A 27,085-nucleotide genomic window follows, 5' to 3' on the forward strand; every position below is an offset into this window, starting at 1 on the left:
TTGTCAGTGTGGTGTTTTTATACTTTTGCCGTACCACTTTTGCCCATTGGCTTTTTTTTTTTTTAATGTTTGAGAGGTTATTTTCTTGAAATGAACGTTTTTACATAGATATTTATCTTTCATTTATGCATACAAAAGAAAAAATCAAAATATCGCTTTTAATTTGAAACAATAATTATTTGCTTACAAGTGATGTTGTCACGATGTTTATTAGAAATCTTTGAAAAACGTTTTGTTTTGCACCATTGACAGTTGCATGTGGTTTTTAATTAATCCATCTGAAATTCTCTCAAAAGCAAGTGAATACAGTATTGACAACTTATGTTAGAATTCTATAAATGTCCCTATAATCTAATAGTAATTTTAGGAAATTTAATAATACCAACATAAATCTGAAACCCTATTTTAAATTCTATTTTAACAAATAGTTTTTAATATAAATTCATATAATTATAATATATAATAATAATAATAATTATAAAATAATAATAAACTATTAGACTTGCACGTGAACAGTTGTTTATAAACTAAACGCGGAAAACTGACAAACATCAGAAGTCAAAGAACTTGAAATTCCCTAGGTATCACTAGGGTAGTAACTAAAATTTGTTAACGCTGTTCTACAATATTTTCTTTACATCGGTAATTTTGAAAATTTCCCAGATAATAAAATTATGCCCAATTTATTGCAGCATATTTCTGATTAAAATTTCTAATTTGTATTTATTTCTATTTCACTGCACTTAAGAATAAATTTATTTCAATTTTAGTCATTAATATTTTTTCAATATGTATATTATTCAGTATTTTTCTTAAAATTAAAGAAATTTTTTTTTTCTGTTTTAAAAAAAGGAAGATGATTTTTTATCAATTTAAATTTATAAGTGCATAAATAGATTTCTTAATAGAGAAATAATTTTTTTTCAAAAAAAAAAAAAAAAAAAAAAAGAAAAGAAATGTCAAAGGAGCAAAGTGCGAAACCGACGTCTGCATCTCGTTCTGGTGGGGAATGTTTAAACGGCGACGGCGCCGCAGGACGCCTGCCCATCAGCGGTTCCGCAGGAGCCATGGTCATGAAAAGCGTCTCACTGTTTCTGGCGCGTGGTCGTAAGACTTCTGTCTCCTCAAGAAGACAACAATCGACTTCAGTGGATCAAAAACAAGAACTTGTAAATAAAAGAAAAAGAAGAACAAGAATTGATCCTAAAATGAAAAGTGCAGCTTATTATGCCAGGATCATCGAATTATTGAAGAAAAAAACTAAATTTTCCAAGTAGGAAGCAATAAATACTTTATTTGTCGTATTAAAAATTATTTGTATCATTAAATAAAAATTTGAACCAAATAAATATTTACTGGTCCGAAATATTTTATCGTATCAAATAAAATAATAATAATTTGTATCAAATTTAAATTACTTAAAAAAAATAAACATAGTAATAATGATTTAAAGAATGAAAATTATTTCATTCAATAATGTATGATTTTTCATTCAAATAAATATTTATTTGCATTAATAAAATATTTGTTTTGAAATAACTAAAAAAATTTTTTGAACCAAGTATTTGATTATTCAATATTAGTAATTGAATTAATTTGCACTAAAAAAGTGTTAATTGAGTTAATTTTTGTTAATTGAGTCAAATAATACTTTACTCACAAGACAAAATTTATTTGTATCAAAGAAAAGATTTTTTTAATACAAATATATCTTAATTTTACTTAAATAAAAAATTATTTAACTTAAGTAAACGTTTTTCTTTATTTAAATTCATATTTTATATATTGATTTGACTCATGTAGAAAAATATCATGCACGTAAAAAATTGAACACAAATAATTGGGATCGAACCCCCGATGCATTACCTAATATAAAAGCACTTCAACAACCACGGCTATCGCAACTTCTTATTCGCTCCGTCTATATAATTGTAAATTAAATGTAAAATTGTAACTATAAAAAATTTAAGTTTTTATAAAATATAATGAATTTTACATTTTCTTATTATTTGAATTAATATTTCAGTGAAATAAATAAATTATTCAAAAAAAACTTATTTTGTTTAATATTAGAAAAATATTGTTACTATACAACTTCACTTACACTTTTTAATCGAAATCAATGAGTTTTGCTTGTTTTCAATTTTTTGTTCACGTATGCAAATAGAAAATATTTGCAGAGGGAAAATAAATATATATACCTATATATAAAACTATAGAAATAAATAAAGATTCAGTACATATTATAATTTGAAATTTTTACAGCGCTTTCCATAAAAGTAATGTATACTATCATCATTGCGTGTTAGTGCAACTTTGTTTTCAATTTTCATTTCGTTTTATTACTTTTCTCAACTCTATATCGTTTTTAAGTATTCCATCCTATTTTCGTTTACAATTACATATTACATATGTTACAAATGTATTTCTTTGTAAAATCATTTAAATGAAAAATTTCAATGAGACAATAATAAAAATTTGTCTTTCTTTTAATTACAATATATATTTTCATTCAAATTATTGGGCTAATTATATTCAAATTTTTTAAAAGAACAATATGAAATGTAACGCTATAACTTTTGTGAGAAAATATACTTTAATTAAAATACATACTTTTAATTTAATTCATATGTGTCAAAATTATAATTTTTAAATTCAAGTTTCAAGTATCTTCGTCATAGTGCAGTTGAATTTTAACGGACATTATAAAAACTGCAAACGCTTATAAAACTTGAATCACGCTAACCGACAAAGTTGAAGTTTTCATGACATCTGCGTAATTATGTGAGAAATTGAAAGTAACTTAAATTATCTTGAAGATTGTGGGTTAAACTTTTTTTTCCATTTCAAACTTTAAAAAAAAAGTTACATAGTATAAATACTTCGCAACAGTGAATTTTTTTTTTTTTACTTTTTATTGAGAAAAAGTTTTTTTCTTCACTATTCAGTGCAGAATTTATAAATATCTAAAAAATAATTTGAAAATAGTATTTTTTTATAAAAAAAATATTTAAATATTATTATAGTATAGATTTTTTCAAATTTTTAGAGTTGAATTGGAGTCACTTTGCAAAATTTATGGTACACTGACTCATATTCCTAAACAACCTGGTGAAGTCACTGGACATTCTTCATCATCACAGATTACTGAGGTAATTTAAATAATTTCTACAAAAATTTTTAATTCAATAATAATGGAAGTTAATTAAATAATTTTTTTTTTATACGCTATAACCTAATATTGTGAATGTAAATAAAACAAAATATATTTTAAATTTGTTTTCACAGGGCATTGATAGGACAATATTTCGTGAATTACTTCACAATACTTTTAATATTATAACAGAAGACACTTTAATTGAACGAATGTTTGTTTGCTGGGACAAAGAAAGTGAAGGTGTAATTAAACTCCAACCCTGGATTTTGGGCTTGGATTTACTTTTACGTGGAACACAAAGAGAAAAAATGGCTTTTTGTTTCAAAGTCTATGATTTGAATAGTGATGGCTATATCACAAAAGATGAAATATTTCAACTTTTTAAGTAAGTTTGTCAATTTAGATTATTTTTTTCTAATTTCTTGAATTACATTTTTAATTTGTATTTTATTTTCTAGTTTTTTATTTTTTAAAAATTTTGAATCTCAAAAAATACTTAACACATAAAATATATATATAAAAATTTTGTAATTGTAACTTATTCATTTATTAATGTTATGAAAATTAAAAAAAAAGTAATTAATAATTTTAACTAAAATTTAAATTTGATATAGAAGAATCCAAGGCCACTTCAACATATCATTGACATTTTTGATTTTACTAAATTTTTTTTTATCTTTTCGTACCCCAGATAGCACTTAAGCTTGCAGCAACCTTGTGGCAAGCTTGCCAAACTTGCCAAACTTGAACCGAAAACTTTCCGCAAGCTTACTGCAAGCTTCAAATGTCCCACCTGATCAAAAGCTTGCATGGTAAGTTTACCGAAAGATTGCAGTGTAAGGTTACCGCAAGATTGCTCAGTAAGGTTACCGTGCACCCAGTTCTAGTGAAAATTTAGTAACTTTATAGTAACTTTGAATTTTAACAATAAAATTACTTTTTTACTGGAGCAGGGTGTGGTAGTTGATTATAATTATGACAAATGAATAAATAAATAAATCATTAGGCGCATAATTTATTAAGCTTTTCAATGGTTTCTGTTTTAACTGTCTACCTTATATACTTTATTCATTTAAAATTTTATTCGTTGTGAAATTTTCAAAAAACCGTTTCCTTTCATGGGAATTCCACCAGTATTGCCTAGGGTGCCATATTTGATAAATTCGACACTGTTCTAAGTCTCTTATAAGGGGGAAGTCCCGTAGCATCGCAACGCAAAACGCTGCCATGAGACTTTATTCTTAAGCTGACTCTACATTGGCTACAAAACCTGTTCCACTAGTGAAAGTACTCCACATAGAAAATGACACAAGTCTCATCTCCCATGTTGGCGGAAAGCGTAAACCACTGAACTCTATATATATCTGGAATGACGTCTGCCATTGAAAGTCGCGAGCCGAGAGAGATAACCGATAATTGTATTCCCCTCTACGCCCCGTTGAGTATAAAAAAAAACTTCTAAGGCCTAAATAGAATTGGGATTAATTAAACTTTAATACGCCACCTGGTGTTTACCTACTTCGGACAACTATTTTCCTTTTCGTCTTTCTTTAATTAACACGATAGAAAGAGAAATAAAAACCAAAATGTCTGACGAAGTAGGTAAAAGTCACTAGATCGCCAATCCCAATAGGTTTGCGAAAGACGGACGCGAATGTGAAACATGAGTTAGAAAAGGACAGAGATATATTCGAATCCTTTTCTATCGCATGCATTTTGTTCACGAATCTATTGTGCGTTGGCCTTAAGCAGAATGACTCGATTAGTTTCCATTGTCCCTACTCACCATTAGTCATAATTCTCCTGAACTACCGCACCCTGCTCTAGTGAAAATTTAGTAACTTTTAATTTTAACAATAAAGTCACTAAATTTTTATAAGAGCAGCGTGCGGTAGTTAACGAGAATTATGACAAATGGCGAGTCATAGGTTAAGGCTGTTCCAGAATAGGTGCAAAAGCCAAGTACAAGTGCAAGTCCAAATGTAAATCCCATGTGTGCAAGAGAGATACAGATAGACTACCTATCCCCTTCGCACTCATGAGATTGCCACTTAGACTTGCACTTGTACTTGGCTTTTGCACCTAAACTGAAACCACTAAGTGCCAATGTAAAGGCCTGAGCAGAATAGAAACGTAATCGGAATCGTAATCGCAAACGTAACCGGAGAATGAGTTAGAGATGGATAGACATATTGTTTGTCCTTCTCTAACTCATGATTCCGGTTACGATTCCGATTACGTTTCTATTCTGCTCAGGCCTTTATGAGTGCGAAAGAGATAGGTAGTCTGTCTATCTCTCTTGCACTCATGGGATTTGCATTTGGAATTCTACTTGCACTTGCCTTTTGCACCTATTGTAGAACATCCATAACCAAATTAAAAATGTCAAAGTCGATGTGTTGAAATGGCGTGGACTCTCTCATATCCTTTCTTTAAAAAAAAGTGGTGCACTGAACTCGATAAATCTCGAAGTAAGGAACTCGAAAAATATCGAAATAAGGAATGAGCATTGAGAATGTGAAATCTTAATAGAAAGGCGAAACGTATATTAAGATTAGAAATGTGTAGGTGGAGCTGCAGGTCGCTTCTTTCATAAATGAAAATGAGCGCTATTATTTAAATTTATTAGCTTATTTGTTTCTGAACACGTCAAAATTATTTAGAGTAATTGATGGTTTTAAAGAGATGCTTGCTTTTCATCGAATGGTCAATACGTCGAACAGACAAAATGTCGAATGGCAAGTTGTCGTATGGACAAAATGTCGAAAAGCCAATACGTCGAACAGGCAAAATGTCGAAAAGCCAATACGTCGAACTGACAAAATGTCGAAAAGCCAATACATCGAACAGACAAAATTTTGAAAAGCCATAACCTCGAAAAGCCAAGACGTCGAACAGTCAATACATCGAACAGACAAAATATCGAAAAGCCAAAACATCGAACAGCCAATACGTCAAACGGACAAAATGTCGAAAAATTTTATTGACTTAACTATAATTATACTTGAGTCAATAAAATTTTTCGACATTTTGTCCGTTCGACGTCCCAGTAAAAAAAAAAGAATTGGGAGTAAGCGATAAGAATTGGTGGTAACTTAAGCTGAATTGGTACGTTACGGTGAATTATTTTTTCTTACCGTGAATTCTTTTTAGCGCCGTGAAGCTAGCGACCCGGCAGCGGTCCGCTGCTGCTCGCAGCAGTCCGTTCTATATTAATCGTTTCAAATCACCCTACTATCTACAATATTTCAAACAAATGTTATTTCTTTGAAATCACACAAATTTTACGTTAAAATTTCTACATTTTTTAAAAAATTGTTTATCTATTAACAAGCTTATTATAAACAAATTCTTAAAACCTTTGCGTCATACTCGGTTTCTCAAAGAACGACTTATATTAATCTCGTTTTAAAATTTACCAATTGATCGGATTCGCTTAAAACTCGGGGGTTTTCAGCGTCGCTGATTACGAATATGAAATCACTTTTTTAAAATTCAAAATGGTCGATCCAATATGGCGGTCGACAGTATTAAAAATTGATCGGATACGCTTGAAACTAGTTACTCGGGGGTTTTCAGGGTCGCTGATTACGAAAATGCCATCAGTTTCTCAAAATTCAAAATGGCGGATCCAATATGGCGGACGACAACATTAAAAATTCATCGGATTCGCTTGAAACTAGTTACTCGGGGGTTTTCAGGGTCGCTGATTACGAAAATGCCATCAGTTTCTCAAAATTCAAAATGGCGGATCCAATATGGCGGACGACAACATTAAAAATTCATCGGATTCGCTTGAAACTAGTTACTCGGGGGTTTTCAGGGTCGCTGATTACGAAAATGACATCAGTTTCTCAAAATTTAAAATGGCGGATCCAATATGGCGGACGACAACATTAAAAATTGATCGGATTCGCTTGAACCTAGTTACTCAGAGGTTTTCAGGGTCGCTGATTACGAAGATGACATCAGTTTCTCAAAATTAAAAATAGTTATTGTTTATTCCAAAAGATGTTCCGAGGCAAAGTGGCAATAACTGAGAACCACAATTTGAAACTCACTAATTTCTACTTGTTTAAAAATATGTATTATAGTTATTTTAGATTGCTGACTCTAGGGATGGTTCTATAAAATATTGGTCTTAAGATTCACCTGAAAATCAGCTGTTATTTCGGAATATCTTATGCTTATTTCTAATTGTTAATAAAAAATTATAAATTTTTAATTCAACATGTTGACTATAAGAACCAACTAACCACCCAACCAACCAACCATCCAACTTAATTTTTGTTTACTTTTATTCACAGAAAAACTTTTTTGTTTAAATTAATAGTCTACAGACTAAAAAAAGGGATATATAAAAAAACTAAAATAAAACTGGTTGGTTCTTATTGTCAACATGTTGAATTAAAAATTAATAATTTTTTATGAACAATTAGAAATAAGCATAAAACATTTCGAAATGACTGCTGATTTTCAGGTAAGTTCCTGACCAATAATTTAAACAAAACAAAATTTTTAGATATAGTAATAAAAAAAAAATATTTTATTGAACCATCCCTAGAGTCAGCAATCGAAAATAACTATAATAAATTTTTTTAAACAAGTTGAAATTAGTTTTTTTCATAATAATCCAAAATATTTAATTAACAGCAAAATTAAATTAAATTTTTTGTGCCGATAGAATGGCTTTTACGGATGAGCAAAATTGTAGTGTCGCACTAAAGCCCAGTGGGGGTTTTTTAATAATCTTTAATTTAATATCTTTTTGGTGCCGCAAATTTTTTTTTAAATTGAAGTCTTGTTTGGTGATTCGTCTTTGTGATAAATTTCGACAGTCTGGAATCTGTGAGTTTAAAATTGTTGACATTATCCACGGCCTTATTTCTTTCATGTCTGATTCATCGAATGTCACATTTTCTCCACTGTAGAGTAGGTAACTCCAAGTTAATGCATGTGGTCCACAGTTATTGCCACTTTGCCTCGGAACATCTTTTGGAATAAACAATGACCACTCAGACCATTTTAATTTTGAAGAGCTCTGATTGGGAATTATTAATTCCATAAATGAGCAGATATTTCTGATCCAGTGCAAAGGTGGATCCTGCAGCAGACTGTCAATGTACACAAGACTCTTATGACTGAACACAATTAATAATAAAGTCCAATGTCCTGTATTGTGAACTTCCGTATCGTGTATTGGAAGTAACCAAGCATCATAATTTTTGGCTCGAATATTTTGACACCAATTGAAAACTGTAGTATTTAATCGTGTAGAGTCTATTAGATTTTTTACATGATGTATAGAAAAATTTAGCAAACTTATGTCTGCATTTTTTGCTGCTTGAATTGAAATAAATGCATCCATAATTATGTCATCAAGGTATTCATCATGTAAAAGAGTTCTAAAACTTGTACTATCAACTTTCAATCCTGACACAATCACTTCTGTCAGCTCAAAATTACTTGGAAAGATACTTCCAACCCATGGTTTAACAATTTGAGCTAACTCAGGACTTGGTGGCCTAGATAGATTTGTTTTTAAGAATCGAATTGTATGAGGAGGAGTAGAATCTAATTTGGGAACATATTTAGAACATTTGAAATAAACATTGCAATGTCTTGTTCTTTTCTTATCCATCCAAACTTCAGTAGAAAGATCAACTTTTCTATTTTCTAAGCAGATAAATGTTTCTTCTTCTACCTCATCTTCACTATTACTTTCTACATTTTTAGTTCTGAGTCGTTTAGTTGGCCTCTTTTTTACTTCATTTTCTTCAACGATCATGCAAGTATGAATTGCCTTCATATGATTTTCAGCTAAATTTTCGAGCAAGCCTTTTGGATCGACACTATGATTTTGTTTTTCAACAATTGCAGAACTTTTTAAAGAGTTGTTGTTTTCAAACTTTATATTGAAAGTTTTCAAAAGAATACCAGACATCAATGGATAAAAAGGAAGAATATTATACAGCAAATATTGAACAAATTTTGTATTAAAATATGGGTTTTCAATATTTTTGGGTTTTTTTTGTTTATTTTTCCTACAGTGGTATCAAAAATGTGTTTAAAATACTGGAAAAATTTTGATTTTTCAACCTCATCTAAGGACAGACTCTGCAAATTTAACACTGGAGTATCAGGTAGAGGTAATATTTCCGTACTATTTAATAATTTTTGAAAATAACTCAGTGCTAACGAGAATTCTTGTTTTTTTGTTGTTTCGCTACAAAACAGAATTACAATCTGACGAAATAAGGATGCTGCAATTGTCAAATCTTGAGACAAAATTAATTCTGTAAGTGCACGATTTTCGAAATTCAGATTTTTGTTATTTTCTCTTGATATATTGTTTTGAGCAACATACATCAAACGAGATGAACAAATATGGACAATAGTTACATCATCAAATGTGATGAGGTTATTAACATTTTTTGTGTGTATTTTTACCCACATTAATTCTAAGTACTCCATTAATGTCATCTTATTGAAAACATGAATAACGCACTCCATTACATTTTGGTCAAAATCAATTTCAATTTTATCAATTACACGTTTATTCTTTCGTTGAATGTATTTGGTTAGTGCGTTTCGAAAGGTTGAAAGAATGAGTTGAAAAAATGGATTTTCAGAAATAGATGTTAAATACTCAAAAACGGGAACAAGCATTGAATCAGTACCTCGTACTAACAATGAAGTATAAACGGGTTTACTTTAATTTCCCGGAGGCGGTGGAAGAATAGTTATCTCAGAACTAAAGTAACAAAAAATTTCTTTTTTTTTTTTTTAAATCACGCAAATATTCTAACGAATCATGAGAAAACATTGTCACGTAGAAAGGGAATAAAGAATTGGATTGAATATATCCTTTAATATGTTTTCCTGAATATTTTTTAGCAAATTTTATCCTTAAATCCGTAATAGTGTTAAAGAATCCTACATCTATTTTAGTTTCTACCTGAGAATTGTTATTAATAATTTCGTCTTCACATTTTCTTTCTCCACTCACTTTAACATGTATATTTAGATTTGAGTCTTCTATATTATAAGGAAATAAGCTAAACTCATATCGTAAACATCCCTGTGTTTTGCAATGGGCTGTAGCATACCAAATTCTATTCTTCTGTCCTTTCAAAAATTTATTATCTTCAAATGATATATCACAGAAAATGTTGTTAGGTAATTTTTGTTTAAAGTCGTTCGTCCAACCTTTGCATAGTCGCTGCTGAGTTTCGGTTTTCTTATATTTTTTTATAAAATCATGAGATATTTTAAAGTTCAGATTATTATCAATACTATCAGACTGGAATTTACCTGCACAACTGTTAAATTCTGTGTTCTGAAATGAACAATGTGATAATTGGTGACCACAAAATTCAAATTTTTCAGCTGAAACATATATTTCATTGCCGTCAAGACCATCATTTGACTTTATACAAAATTTGTATTTTCCACAATTAGGATGTTTACAATACGCATCAGCAATCCATATCTTTTTATCTGGACAACAACCCTTTAAACACTTATTGCGCTCGAAAGAAATATCGCAATTTGGTTTTACTTTTTTGAAACATTCTTTAAAAACAGAAGTCCACCCATTAGAAAGGCGTTGATTATTAGATTTAAAATTATTTAAAAAATCGCCTGGTAGAGAAAACTGAAAGTTTTCACTTGCCGAATTGATACATAAATCGTTAACATCACCTAGAGAAACATTTTCCTCAAAACTCAACTCCATTTTTTCAAATGATCATTTAACAATTGTATTAATAAAAGTAATTATCGTTGACAAATAGAAGCTAGATGAGAAATGCCAAGTAGAATGTCACTAAAAAAACCTACTCCAGTTTCTTAAACTCGAAGATTATTTTAAACTCCAGATGACACTTAGACAGAAGCAGTTTTGCAAATATGACATTACGTACACAAAGATAAATTTTGAAATGAAATGGACACTGAGGAACGTTTAAAAACGTTAGAACAAGTTTTATGAGTCAGTTAAAGGAAAAGTTATTTGAATCTTCAGCTAATACTGTAAGAAAGAATTAAAAACAGAGATATCGCTGAACAAAATTGCAAGATAATGAAGTTAGTCACTGGTTTCTTATATTGAAGTGGACACATTAGAACTCCGACAATACTTACATAGGTTTAAACACGTTTTACGTTCAAATTATACAAATAAATAACTGGTTACGAGTAGTTAGAAGAAAATAAATTTTCAATCTAGTTTCGGATATTCAAGTGGTCACATTAAATCTGTGAAGTAATTTATGCAGGTTTAAACACGTTTTGTGTTTGTATGAATACAAAGGCTATTCAATTCATAAGTAGTTTATTAGGCGTAGTAAGGAGAAAATAAATTTTAAACGTAGTTTTCAATATTCAAGTGATCACTTTAAAACTATGACGTAATTTATGCAGGTTTAAACACGTTTTAGGTTCGAATGGATACGAAGGTTATTCAATTCATAAGTAGTTTATTAGGCGTAGTAAGAAGAAAATAAATTTTAAACGTAGTTTTCAATATTCAAGTGGTCACTTTAAAACTGACTTCATTTATGCAGGTTTAAACCCGATTTGTGTACAAATGAATACTGAAATTAATGATAAATAAAAGCAAATCACGTGTAACTTGAAGAAAATAAACAATAAATTTACTTTTTGTTATTCAAGTGTTTACTTCAAGTCTGTGAAGCAATTTATGGAGGTTTAAACAAGTTTTGTGTAGAAATAAATTCTGAAGTTATTTGATGAATGAAAAGATTATAACGCGTAGGTTGAAGAAAATAAACATTAAATCTACTTTCTGTTATTGAAGTGTATACTTCAATAGTGTGATGTCATTTGTGCAGGTTGAAACACGTTTTGTGTAAAATAGAACACCTAAGTTATTCGATAAATAAAAGCAAATCACGTGTAATTTGAAGAAAATAAACATTAAATTTACTTTATGTTATTCAAGTGTTTACCTCAAGTCTGTGAAGCAATTTATGCAGGTTTAAACAAGTTTTGTGTAGAAATAAATTCTGAAGTTATTTGATGAATGAAAAGATTATAACGCGTAGGTTGAAGAAAATAAACATTAAATCTACTTTCTGTTATTGAAGTGTATACTTCAATAGTGTGATGTCATTTGTGCAGGTTGAAACACGTTTTGTGTAAAATAGAACACCTAAGTTATTCGATAAATAAAAGCAAATCACGTGTAATTTGAAGAAAATAAACATTAAATTTACTTTATGTTATTCAAGTGTTTACCTCAAGTCTGTGAAGCAATTTATGCAGGTTTAAACAAGTTTTGTGTAGAAATAAATTCTGAAGTTATTTGATGAATGAAAAGATTATAACGCGTAGGTTGAAGAAAATAAACATTAAATCTACTTTCTGTTATTGAAGTGTATACTTCAATAGCGTGATGTCATTTGTGCAGGTTAAAACACGTTTTGTGTAGAAATAAATTCTGAAGTTATTTGATGAATGAAAAGATTATAACGCGTAGGTTGAAGAAAATAAACATTTAATCTACTTTCTGTTTTTGAAGTGTATACTTCATTAGTGTGATGTCATTTGTGCAGGTTGAAACACGTTTTGTGTAAAATAGAACACCTAAGTTATTCGATAAATAAAAGCAAATCACGTGTAATTTGAAGAAAATTAAACATTAAATTTACTTTCTGTTAATCAAGTGTTAACTTCAAGTCTGTGAAGCAATTTATTAAGGTTTAAACACGTTTTGTGTACAAATTAATTCTGAAGTTATTCGATGAATAAAAAGCTTATTACGCGTAGTTTGAAGAAAATAAACATTAAATATACCTTCTGTTATTCAACGGTACAGTTCAAGTCTGTTACGTCATTTATGCAGGTTTAAATACGTTTTGTGTTCAAAATAATATTTTTATTAAAATAATTCTTAAATGGTTATTTGAAAGAATGGAGTTGAGTTTAGAAGAAAATATTTCTCCAGGTGATTTTAAAGATTCACGTATCAATTCGGCAAGTGAAAGTTTTCAGTTTTGTCTACCAGGTGACTTTGTAAATAATTTTAGATCTGAAAATCAAAAAGGCCTTTCAAAAGGATGGACGAAAGTTTTTATGGATCAGTTTAGACATGTTCGCAATTATAACCTTGCATTTGAATACAATAAATGCAACAGAGGTAAGGGAGAGCACAAAAGTATTTGGCACGATGTGGCTCATTGTAAACAACTTGGTTGTGGAAAATATTTTTTTAGCATCAATACAGAAGCTGCAAAAACTTCAGAAACAGTAGTAGATGTAATTTCAAAGGATGTTTTAATTCACGAACATTTAATAGCAGCATCTGAATCCCGAATCTCAAATTTAATTAAGAAACGAAAAGTTTGTTTCGAAACTGACGTACATGAACAGGTTCAATATAACCTAAAAATTCCATTAGAAACATGGAGGTTATTTAAAAAATATGATTCTCAGAGAAGATTATGTGCTGGGTGGACGGCGGAATTTAAAGATCGATTTCGGGAGGTAAATCTATATTGCAAGTTAGCATTTGAAAAGAATACATTTTTACAAGGACAGAGAAATAATGGAATTTGGACTGCAACTGCTCATTGTATAATGCCCAATTGCGCCAAGTATAAATTTCGATTTGATAATAAAGAATCAAAAGATAGTATAATTAATATTAACATTTATAGAATAGGAGAAATTTCACATAACGGTGTAAATGTAGATGACAGTTTAACTGATTTAGATAAAATTGATGATGAAAATGGATATTTCTTTCTGGAAGTTCCATTTGAATTTTGGGAAAAATTTAAAAAAAATGATTCGCAACAAAGGTTGTTGAAAGGGTGGACAGACGAATTGCACAAATATTTTGAATTAAAAAATGAATTCTGCGTCATTGCTTTTAAATATAATAAGTGTAATAAGTTGATCGGAAATGAAACTAGAATTTGGCATGCAATTGCCCATTGCACACATACCGGTTGCGCATCATTTGAATTTAGTATATTTCCTATAAACGAAGAAAAACAGTTCACTGTTCACGTACAAAGAAAAGATTTTTATAATCATCATAATGAAGTACGGCGACGTTTTATTCGAGGGGAAAATAGAAATAATATTTCAAAAATGCTTGAGCATAATCCTCCTAGTACAATAAAGTTCAATATGTTAGCAAAAGTTTCTGAAGATATATTAAGAGAAGGGAACAGAAATAATGCTCCTAGTGACGTTGTACTACGAAAAATATCTAGTGAAACAAAGAAAAAAAACGATCTTGATAAAGATTTCCATACTTACCTTTTTAAATTAATGGAAAAATATTTAAGCGATGAAAAATATAAAGGAAAATATATTCAAGGGTTAATTCAAACTCACATGATTCATCCTTTCGCAGTAGTACTTTTTACTGAGCAACAAGTCTCTTATGTAGTTTCAGAGAGTCGTAAAAGATTGATATTTGCTAATTTTGATTCCACTGGCACGATTATTTCAGATCCTCCTGGTGATGAAAAACGTCCCTACTATTATGCACTTATACTACCAGCAATGACAGATCTCAAGCCTGCGTTTCCTTTATTGGAATTTATAACAACCTGCCATTCTGTCAATTTTATTCTCTGCTGTCTTAGAACATTTGTAGATGCTACAAAACATTTTAAAAAGGGAGATTTTAAGCCTTTTATTCATAAAATCGAAACAGACTGCAGTTTAGCGCTAATGCAATCTACGTTGAGAGCATTTAATAGTATGTCAATTCTTGAATATTTGAATTTTGTCTGGTCAAAAATTAATAATGCTACTGGTACAGTAGATTTTTTATTAAATCTCACTGTACTTCAAGTTTGTTCGTCACACCTCATAAATTCAGGTAGAAAAAGAATTAGAAAATTCACTTCCGATGAAGTTGTCAGACGCTATCAAGGATTTGTCCTAACGGCGTTAATTCACTCAGTAGATGTACATACTGCTTCTACTATTGTTTTCTGTGCAGTCATAGTTTTTTCTTCAAAAAAGAAAACTGATGATTACGATGATGCGTTATCATATATTGAAAAAATGACGCGCACAGGTGAACTAGAAGAAAGGACAAATAAAGTTACTGAATTGAGTGATGATTTAGAAGCTGAAGATAAAGTATTCATTAGGACTCAACGTGAAAAGTCGCCTTTTTATATATACTTTCAGAAAAGTATAAATAATGCACTAAAATTAATAGAGGAACGAACAAACCCTGAATCAGAAAAAAATACACTTTACTGTCCTCAATTTGTAATTTATTTGCAGAATGAAATACTTCCTATCTACCCATTAATATCAGGATTGGTTATTCATATATTCGGAATTAAACGCGACACTAATAATGCAGTTGAAAATTGGATGGGTTTTGTTAAAAATATTGAATTCGGAAAGAAGTTAAGAAATCTCATTCCAAGATTCATCCAAAGGCATGAGTTAAGCATAAATGGACGATATAAGGAGATAATCTATGGATTGGTAACTACACGACAAATTAATAAACGAAAAAGAAAGATAGACCAAAATGTTGATATCAATTTTCAAGAAAATATAAGTGCAATACATTCAAAAATAATTATTGACTCTGTCAACAATATAGCTCCTTCAACATCGTCCGAAAAAAAGTCTGTCCAAAATAGTGCAAAACCGTGGACCGGTACTGAATTTAATGAGTATTTAAAAAAAAGGAAATAACAATAAATGGCATTATACTTGACAGTATAAGTCTTGAGAGCCTTTTACCTCATCAGTGTATGGACAATTTTGTAATTGATGCCTATCTATCAATCTTGGCCCATAAGTACCAAACAAAAATTTTGAATTTTCCAACAGACTTGGTAAAAATTATAACAAATCCAGCAGAAAATGATTCTATACTAGTCAAATGGTGTCAAAAGAAACGTGTAAATCGCTACGATGCATGGCTATTAACAATACACGATAATAAACAGTATGGAGCTGGTCACTGGACACTATTATTAATAGAATTCCAAAATACTATTGTTTATTTCGATAGCTTACATGGCATACCTAACAACTACTGGATTGAACGAATATGCTCATTGATGAAAAAATTAATGAATAAAAAAATAAATTTAAATTGGCCTGAATGGAAATTATATGCACCAGATGACATTCCAAGGCAGGGAACAGTAAAAGGAAGTTCAAATAATTGTGGCGGACATTTAAGTACATGGGGACACATAATTCATTCCGGAGAAAATGTAAAATTTCAAGAAGAGGACATGAATCAAATCCGTTCATGGATAATGAATACAATATTGGATACAAGGAATTCAAAAAACGACAACAACAACGGATTTACAACAACCAATAGTGACCAAGAAATTGTGTTAGAAAAAGTTAATATATCCAAAATAAACATCAGTAGAGAACCTCCAAATTTTTTTATAAACACATTCGAATATGCGTCATGTATTCAGGCGATGCTATAAAAAAAAACAAAAAAAATAAATAACCATGTAAAAAATAATAAAAATTTATTTTTATTTATATCATTCACATATGTTTGATAATCATTTTTTTAAGTTAAACACATTTTTTGTTTAAATAAAAAATAAGAAGAAATAATAGCAATCCAGCAGAATTTTTTCCATATGTATACCAGAATTCCATTTGTATATAAAAAATGAATACAATATATTTTAATTAGTAGTTTTTATGATTTATGTAGTTGCAAGGAATAGTCATCAGACTGACATGAAATTCACCAGTCAATGTTTCCTATCTAGATAGCTATCTTAAACTTGTTTATAACAATTATATGAAATTATTTAACATTTTGGTCCGTTTTTCCTATGAGATGGCTATGTAAAAAATTAAAAATGGTGTATTTTAAACAATTGCAAACTTTTTAAAAACTCTAACGTTTAGGGGATGTTTTAAGAACATATTTTTGTGACCCGAAAATCAGCAGTCTGTTTTTTCGATTAAATAGCTATCTTAAAATTGTTTATAATAAACTATTGCATATTTTTTATTAATTTTAACGTTTGGGGGATGTTTTGAGAACATATTTTTGTGTTTATTTCTGTAGTAGAAACTTTTTTTTAATTAAATTTAACCGCCAGCAGTCTGACCCGAAAAACAGCAGTCCGTTTTTTCTATGAGATGGCTATGTAAAAAATTAAAAATAGTGTATTATAAACATTACAAATTTTTTAAAAATTCCAACATTTGAGAAATGTTTTAAGAACATATTTTTCTGGTTATTTCTGCATTACAAACTATTTTTAATTTAAAATTAACAGCCAGCATATTGACGCGAAAATCAGCAGTCAATTTTTCTTATTCGGTAGATATGTTAAAATTGTTGAATTTGATGTCATTTTCGTAATCAGCGTCCCTGAAAACACCCGAGTAACTAGTTTCAAGCGAATCCGATCAATTTTTAATGTCGTTGTCCGCCATATTAGATCCACCATTTTGAATTTTGAGAAACTGATGTCATTTTCGTAATCAGCGACCCTGAAAACCCCCGAGTAACTAGTTTCAAGCGAATCCGATCAATTTTTAATGTTGTCGTCCGCCATATTGGATCCGCCATTTTGAATTTTGAGAAACTGATGGCATTTTCGTAATCAGCGACCCTGAAAACCCCCGAGTAACTAGTTTCAAGCGAATCCGATCAATTTTTAATGTTGTCGTCCGCCATATTGGATCCGCCATTTTGAATTTTGAGAAACTGATGTCATTTTCGTAATCAGCGACCCTGAAAACCCCCGAGTAACTAGTTTCAAGCGAATCCGATCAATTTTTAATGCTGTCGACCGCCATATTGGATCCGCCATTTTGAATTTTAAAAAAGTGATTTCATATTCGTAATCAGCGACGCTGAAAACCCCCGAGTTTTAAGCGAATCCGATCAATTGGTAAATTTTAAAACGAGATTAATATAAGTCGTTCTTTGAGAAATCGAGTATGACGCAAAGGTTTTAAGAATTTGTTTATAATAAGCTTGTTAATGGATAAACAATTTTTTTAAAAATGTAGAAATTTTAACGTAAAATTTGTGTGATTTCAAACAAATAACATTTGTTTGAAATATTGTAGGTAGTAGGGTGATTTGAAACGATTAATACAGAACGGACTGCTGCGAGCAGCAGCGGACCGCTGCCGGGTCGCTAGCTTCACGGCGCTATTCTTTTTTCTTAAACATTTGAATTGACGTTTGTTTATTCGAGTATTTGCATTATAAATGAATAAAATAAATGCTTCGAAGTCTAAAAAAGCCGATTTGGAATAAGAAATATATAATTTAAAAAAAATAAATGAAAGCGAAGTGTGACAGATTCACCGACGATTTTATCAAGTGAGTAGTGTTCATATGATAAATTTACCATATGAGTAGTACTCACATGGTAAAATTGTCGGTAAATCAATCACATTTCACTTTTATTTCTTTTTAAAAAATTATATATTCCTTATTCCAAATCGGCTTTTTTAGACTTCGAAACATTTATTCTTATTCATTTATAATGCAAACTCGAATAAACAAACGTCAATTCAAATGTTTAAGAGAAAAGAATTCACGGTAAGAAAAAAATAATTCACCGTAACGTTCCAATTCGGTTTTTTCGCCAAACCGCATTCAGCTTAAGGAAGTTCTCTCGCAAACAGAAATGACGAAGAGTTAATTATCAAACTTGATAAACTGATAGATAATGGTTTAAAGAAGATGTAGTTAAATTTTTAGAGGTCTAGGTGGATTTTGACAAAAGATATAAATAATTTTCTCTTTTCACATTTAACACGGGTTCTTATGGGAAATTGAATTTTTTGGTCTGAAATCTCAAATTGTGAAAAATCTGAGGAAAAGATATTACTGGAACTTTATATACATAAAGTTTAATAGCCAATTTTCACTTACTTTTAATAAAATTGATCAGACCTGGCTTAGGAGACTCACAATTAATTATTTTGTCTAAAAAACACCGTATTTTGACAATCAGAAATTACTTAGCACAACGCTTGGCAACGTTGCGTCTTGTAGGTTAGGTATAGAAAAAGCGCGAAATTTGAAAGTAATATAAGTAGTATATACATATAATAGTATATTCTTCAAAGATTCATAATAATGAATAATAATTTGAATTTGCTTATAAAAAATTAAGATTTTTAAAATAATAATTCTATTAATAATTAATAAATATTAAATAATTAATAAATTTATAATTGAAAACTTTGAAAAATGATACGCACAAAATTAATTTAATAATTTTGTAATTTTTATATACATTTTATGAAAATGTAAAAAAGAATTAAAATTTTTGTAAAATAAGAAAAAATTAGTTATTAATTTTAATTTAAATAATTTAAATTTATTTTTTATTTTAATTTTTAACTTTTCTAAAATTAAAAATGAAATTGATTTAATTAAAATTAAAAAGGAAATTAATTTAATTAATTTTAATGGATTAAAATTGAAAATTAAATTTTTTTGAATTTAATTTAAATACATACGAATTTTGGTTGGGCAAGAAAATCGTGAAATATTTGTTTTGAAATCATATATTTTAAATCATAGTAATTTTTTATTCATAGTATGACTTTATATTATTTTATATAAACGCAATAAATATTTTGCTTCTAAATAATACACATAAAAAACAATAATGAAATAAATTTAAATATGTTGTGTTAGATAATTCACAACTAACATTTGGTAAAATGTTTTTTCTTTCTACAAAGTCAACGATTCTTATTGCGTACTTTTTGCTGTTGGCAATATTAATCAAACTTACAACAATCGTTTCACTTCTTCATAATTTTCAATGGTTTGTTACCTTTCTTCATTGGGCATTGGCAGCTTTTAAACAACTATCGTATGCCATTTTTTCAACTTCGATCCCCACTTCTTTCTCGTGTGTCTTGAAAGTATTCCACCTGAATTCTGGAATGTTTACAGATGACAGAACTTTATTTAAATGAGTGTTTCCCATTCCTGCATTCAATGTACCTAGAAATAAATGTTTATATTATTTGATTTATTTTATTGCAAAGAGTGATAATATAATTGATTATACTAACCAACAACAACTTTTGTGTTAACATCAAAGTGTTTGCGCTTATTTTGACCGGATACAACATGTTGTTTATCTGTTGAAACTTGCGTGTAAAATAAGCACTTGTCACATTTTACACTGAGAACAGACGCCAAACCATATCGTTTTTCATCAACAACGTTTGTTAATGACAAAACAGATTTACACTTTTTGCAATAGAGTTGTTCTGCCATTGTTTTTAAATGAACTATTCGTCTGCCTTCAGCAGGTTTATAATTCACTAATTCACAGTGCGAATCATTTGTGAGGTTAGCTCGAAGATTTTTAGTGCCATATACACTCCGAAGGTTTTTTCCCGCAATTTGCAATCTACAACGATTTTCATAAACTTTTTGGGTTACTATCTTTCCCTTCCAATAATAACGTTTTACTCCTTTTTTTGCAGTCTCTTCTAAATTTTCCGACATGATAGCGCATTTAACGAAAATAAATCAAACAATAGCAGACGACACGAAACGGAACGGGGGAAATATAATCCAACGTTGCCAAGCGTTGAGCTAGTACTACGTGATACAAATGAAAACTTAAATGGGCATTGATTTGACTGACGTTGGAGGGGGAGAACTTCCTTAAGTTACCACCAATTCTTTTCGCTTACTCCTAATTCGTTTTTTTTTACTGGGGTATTGGTTTTTCGATATTTTGGCTTATCGATATTTTGTCTGTTCGATGTATTGACTGTTCGACGTCTTGGTTTTTCGACATTTTGACCGTTCGACGTCTTGGCTGTTCGAGGTTATGGCTTTTCGAAATTTTGTCTGTTCGATGTATTGGCTTTTTGACATTTTGTCCATTCGACATTTTGTCTGTCCGACGTATTGACCGTTCGATGAAAAGCAAGCGTCTCAGTTTTAAATCAACAGATTGAAATGAAAAATTACTCATTTCAATATAAGTTAATATATTGCGTTTTTCTTCATTTTTCATTAAAAAGATAATATCAAAATTATTATTACTCTTCCTATGACAAATGAATTACAAAATAACTCTAAAAATTTAAATTCTTTAATTTTTCAAAATAGTAATTTCATTAAATAAAATTTTTAAAATATAAATGAATTGAAATATAATTTTTTCGTTAATTTTGCGTGCGAAGAATTATGAATATTAATCATTAAGTTTGATTTAACAATTGAATAAATAGCTCACAAAATTTCAAAATGAATCAATAGTCAGTTTTTTGTAAAAAAAAAGAAAAAATGAACCACTGTTTATTTTATAAATTGAAAATGAAAAAAATAAAATAAATTAATTTTATGATTCAACAATTTTTAACGTGAATTATTATTCAATTTAAAAATTGATTTAATTGAAGTTGGAGATCCATTTTTTTTTTGAAAATATAAAAATATTAAACAATTTTTCATGAATAGAAAATATAATTACAAATTAATTGCATAAAAATTGAATTGATTATTTAAAATTTATTATATTCAAATTGAAAATTATATTAGAGGGTAAATTATTATTTTCATTAATTAAAAAATTTGAAAATCAACTTAAATTCAATATTTTGAAATTAAGAATGTGAGCATGGAAGCAACGTAGTCGAGGCGCTAGTAAATAAATATAAGACATGTTAAAAAAATACAGGAATTGTTTAATTAAACAACCAGGAGAAGAAGATCCAGATGAAGGAGTGAGAGATCTATCAGAATTAGCTTTAAAGAAATTAGACGTGGATCATGATGGAAAAATATCGTTTGAAGATTATGAAGCAACAGTCAATGAAGAACCATTATTACTTGAAGCTTTTGGTCAATGTTTGCCAACATCTGAAAGTATTGTTGCTTTTTTAATAACACTACGACCTTGAATTTTTACTTCTATCAAAATAGGAATTTGCAATATTAGGTAATTTTTTAATTATTTTAATTATTTAATACTATAAAAAAAGTAAATAATTAAAAATCATTTGCGAACATCTTTTTACGATTAATCTAAAATGATTAAAGATAAAAAATTTTATCCTTTATAGCATGAAATGAAAAAAAAACCAATTTAACGAAAGAAATATAAATCATACTTTTAATTGTTTTTAAATAAATTGTGAAATTGTTCGATAATATTTTAAGAGCGAAATTAATTTTGATTCGTTTCAAATGAAAGAAAACGGTAATTTTTCGATAGGATTATTTAATTTATGATCACTGCAGTACTTGACGTTGAAAATTTGTTAATTATTTAAAAAATTTATAATAGCAATCATATTTACAATTAGCAAGTAGTGTAATCATATACTTTTAAAAACAAGTTTAGTTCAAATTTAAACTCTCTTGCAACATGTTCGGAAAAAATTATTTTCTTATTTTAACATTTGTGTCCAGTTTTATGCTTTTGGTAACGACTCTAAATTAATTAAATATTAAAAAAATTTAAATATATCATTTAATAATAATATAATTTCATATTAAAAATTAAAGTGACGGATCAGTCCATTATAATTTATTATATTATTACGCCTAAGGTTTGGTGCCTATGTTTAAAAAATCTTATAATTCGTAATAATTTTTGACAACCTTTCAACTCATTTTTGACAATTATTTAATAAAATTTTATATATTTACCATGGAATAAAATTTCTTAATTGATTATTGTTGAAGATGGTTTAATTTAATGATATTAATTGATTATTTTATTAAAAAAAAGACGAAAATATTAGGTGAAAATTAGATTTTAACTGAGAAAACAAAATTTAACAGATTTTAATAAAATTTTTCCAAAAAAAATTTCTAAAAAGATTTCTTTTAAGGGTATGTGGAAACGTCCCACGTGACCTAGTATGGGAAAATGTGTTTTGGTAGTATACATCTTATTCTAAAATGAAAAAAGATTTTTGTCTCCAATTTTGAGGGATGATAGATTAGGGTACAAGGAATCTCGCTGTACTCCGAAAAATACATAATTTTGTGTTAAATTATTAAAAAAAGAAGTTTAAAAAGTGTGATTTTTAAACGAAAATGAAAAGAAACATGGCGGCGCATACACAGACGTTGCTTGAGTGTGTCAGTGCTCCAGTAAACAGCGCCAATTTGAGCAAGTGGCCGATGAATGAACTACAATATAATACATTATTTTACTATTTATTGCTTTATTTTTATTATTTTTGCATTAAGTTATGGTAAATGAGTAGAACAGCGAGATTCCTTGTAACAAACAAAATCATTTCTTCAAAATTTTAACCCGAAATCATTTTTTATTTTAGAGAAAGTTTCAAACCACAAAAAAACGTCCTTTGCCCACATACCCTTAATGTACTTTTATATGATTTTCTGACTTTTTAATTTTATTTTATAGAAATATGAAAAAATTTACCTTTAATGCTCAAGTTTTAAAAATTTTCGCTCATTTTGAACACTTATAACTCCTTTCCAAAAAACCGAAAAAATCCCATCTTTTTTTGGAAAAAAAAATAGTATTGAATCAAGAAAACTTATTTACTTGTCCGTATTTAATTTTTTGCAACTTTTTTTTGTACAATTCATCTTTAAAATCTAAATTCCGAGATAGATATATAACATTTTAGTAAATAATTATCTAAAATAAATTGCACGGATATCAAAAATAATTTTTACATAAGATTTTTCTAAAAATATACCTCAACTAATTTAAGTGAAATATATAATGTTAATCCGATATAATAATTTCAAAGTACCTAAGATATATTATAATTGTATGCTTTCAGGTTCAAGCACAATTAAATGTCAATGGAACTTTATTAAATAAATATGATCCAGACTCAATTCCTCAGAACGAGAGATTATTACGACTAATTTTAAAATATGCTTCTATTACGTCAACCAGATTACTTTCATTAAGAAAAAAATACTTTGAAAGTGAACTCAATAATTTAATGGAAACTCAAAGTCTTTATGAATCGAATTATTTAGAACCAAAAATGATTGAGGCTATTATATCAAAACAACAAAATCAAAATTTTATAACAACAACAACAACCACTACAAATTCACCTATGCCATATACTCCTGATATGGTATTAAATATCCCAGAGACCAATTAAATATTTTTATTGGCAAATACATAATAAAACTAATTAATTATAATTATAATGCCAAAATGAATTATAACAAATTATAGAAAAATATAATTATATAATGAAGCAAATTTAGAGTCTTTTAATAAAAAGCTGTTTTAAAGATGCAAGAATATTTAAAAAAGAATATTTATTTTATACCTACAGTGCTACTCATAGTCAGTAGATTTTTTGCCCATTCCTAGAGAATTTTAGGCATTGCAAAAAATTTTATTTAAAAAAATTGTGATACGATAATTTTTAACAAAGATATATTTTTTGTGGGAAATTTTTGGGTATAATTTATATACTTTAATAATTTTTTTGTCTTAATAATTAAATAAAAAATGTTTTTTTTTATTATCAGTTTAGATAGCTTAGATCTATATATTGTCTCTATTGAAAAAAGTCATTAGTTCTACTTTGATAATAAATTTATTAATAATATTTTATATATTATATAAAAATATCCTAGAAAGTTTTACAGCATATTCTATCATATTTAATCGTTTTATTACTGTACTTATTATCAAATTACCGTAAATATAATCATGTGCAATATCATATAAGAACCGTTCAAAAAAATCTCATAAAAGTTAAAAAAAATTGTCATGCAACTTGAGTGAGAAAATATTTTTTCATTAGTATAAATTTCTTGATTCTTGCGACAACTTGAGAATATTTAATGAAAAATGAGAATTATTTGTGTGTTAGTATTATATTTTTTTGAATCATCTCAGGGGAATGTAAGTACTATTATATTACTGCAAAAAAATCTTTATTAACCGAGTAAGAATTTCTGAAACGTGCCACCTAAAACAGAAAAAATTTATTTTTTGTTGAAATGTTATTTTTCTTAAAGTATTTTATATGCACAATCACTCCCTAAAACGATTGGCGCGGTATCAGTTCTACCAAATTTAGTTCTATACGGGGCAACTCGATACGTTAAACTTAGCACATTTCAACTCTACACAGTGAGATTAAATTTTTTTAATGTTTATTTCGATACAGTTTAAATGGATATGGCTAAATTGTGCACCGTTCAACTCTACACAAGTGAATTTCAAAAATAATAAAACGTTCAACTCTATACAGTTTAATTGTACACAGATGCTTTTGATAGATAAAAATTTTTTATATTTGTTTAATTGAATACGGTTCAGTTCTGCGCAAACATTTTTTAAAATGATGAGTGTTTAGTTGTGCACAGTTTAATTAAATACTGCTAATTTGTGCACAGTTCAATTCTGCACGAGTTAATTTTAAAAATAATAATACGTTCAACTCTATACAGTTTAATTTTAAACAGATAATTTCGATACATAAACAATTTTTATATTTGTTCAATTGAATACGGTTCAGTTCTACACAAGCATTAAAAAAAAAATAAAACGTTTAACTCTGCACAGTTCAATTCAACACGAGTTAATTATTATTTTTAATTAACTCGTGTTGAATTGAACTGTGCAGAGTTAAACGTTTTATTTTTTTTAAATGCTTGTGTAGAACTGAACCGCATTCAATTAAACAAATATAAAAATTTTTTATGTATCGAAATAATCAGTTTAAAAATATACTGTATAGAGTTGAACGTATTATTATTTTTAATTAACTCGTGTTGAATTGAACTGTGCAGAATTTAACGTTTTATTTTTTTTAAATGCTTGTATAGAACTGAACCGTATTCAATTGAACAAATATAAAAATTGTTTATGTATCGAAATTATCTGTTTAAAATTAAACTGTATAGAGTTGAACGTATTATTATTTTTAAAATTAACTTGTCTAGAGTTGAACTGTGCAAAAATTAACCGTATTTAAATAAACTGTGCACAACTGAACACTCATTATTTTAAAAAATGCTTGTGTAGAACTGAACCGTATTCAATTAAGCAAATATAAAAAATTTGTTTGTATCGAAATCATCTGTGTAAAATTAAACTGTATAGAGTTGAACATTTTATTATTTTTAAATTTAACTTATGTAGAGTTGAACTGTGCACAAATTAGCAGTATTTAATTAAACTGTGCACAACTAAACACTCATAATTTAAAAAAATGCTTGTGTAGAACTGAACCGTATTCAATTGAACAAATATAAAAATTGTTTATGTATCGAAATTATCTGTTTAAAATTAAACTGTATAGAGTTGAACGTTTTAATATTTTTAAAATTAACTCGTGTAGAATTGAACTGTGCACAAATTAGCAGTATTTAATTAAACTGTGCACAACTAAACACTCATCATTTTAAAAAATGTTTGCGCAGAACTGAACCGTATTCAATTAAACAAATATAAAAAATTTTTATCTATCAAAAGCATCTGTGTACAATTAAACTGTATAGAGTTGAACGTTTTATTATTTTTGAAATTCACTTGTGTAGAGTTGAACGGTGCACAATTTAGCCATATCCATTTAAACTGTATCGAAATAAACATTAAAAAAATTTAATCTCACTGTGTAGAGTTGAAATGTGCTAAGTTTAACGTATCGAGTTGCCCCGTATAGAACTAAATTTGGTAGAACTGATACCGCGCCAAAACGATTTTGCAAAAAAAAATTTTTTTTTGTTTTTATTAACAATTTAATATTTCTGACCCTTTTTTTAAAAAAATTAATTTCAAAGAAATTACAGACGAATCCAAAGACCCCTTGCAAATCGTGATATTTCTGACGGAGTCTTACCCAATAATAATAATAATATGTAAACTCAAATTTGAAAATTATAATTTAATAATAAAATTAATTTTTCCACAGACTTTGTAGAATAGAATACCTACATTAGAGCTCTAG

At 28.4% G+C, this 27,085-nt stretch overlaps 2 protein-coding genes across 2 annotated transcripts; one reads left to right on the forward strand and one right to left on the reverse strand.

Moving 5' to 3' along the window:
* Positions 1 to 942: 942 nt before the first annotated feature.
* Positions 943 to 24,422, forward strand: LOC127279630 (calaxin). The gene is made up of 5 exons (XM_051302094.1): positions 943 to 1,273; positions 3,050 to 3,152; positions 3,289 to 3,542; positions 21,847 to 22,107; positions 23,939 to 24,422. The coding sequence occupies exons 1-4, from the start codon at positions 957 to 959 to the stop codon at positions 22,067 to 22,069; spliced, it is 897 nt and encodes a 298-aa protein (XP_051158051.1). The 5' UTR covers positions 943 to 956; the 3' UTR covers positions 22,070 to 22,107; positions 23,939 to 24,422.
* Positions 19,739 to 20,821, reverse strand: LOC127279631 (uncharacterized). Its single transcript, XM_051302095.1, has 2 exons — positions 20,219 to 20,821; positions 19,739 to 20,147 (listed from the first exon to the last, which is right to left on the reverse strand). Exons 1-2 carry the CDS (start codon positions 20,658 to 20,660, stop codon positions 19,981 to 19,983), a joined length of 609 nt encoding a protein of 202 aa, XP_051158052.1. The 5' UTR covers positions 20,661 to 20,821; the 3' UTR covers positions 19,739 to 19,980.
* Positions 24,423 to 27,085: the final 2,663 nt, after the last annotated feature.

Source organism: Leptopilina boulardi, unplaced genomic scaffold (assembly GCF_019393585.1).
Source record: "Leptopilina boulardi isolate dan_hultmark-lab unplaced genomic scaffold, ZJU_Lbou_2.1 LbouV2_221, whole genome shotgun sequence".
In the NCBI taxonomy this organism is placed as follows: domain Eukaryota; kingdom Metazoa; phylum Arthropoda; class Insecta; order Hymenoptera; family Figitidae; genus Leptopilina; species Leptopilina boulardi.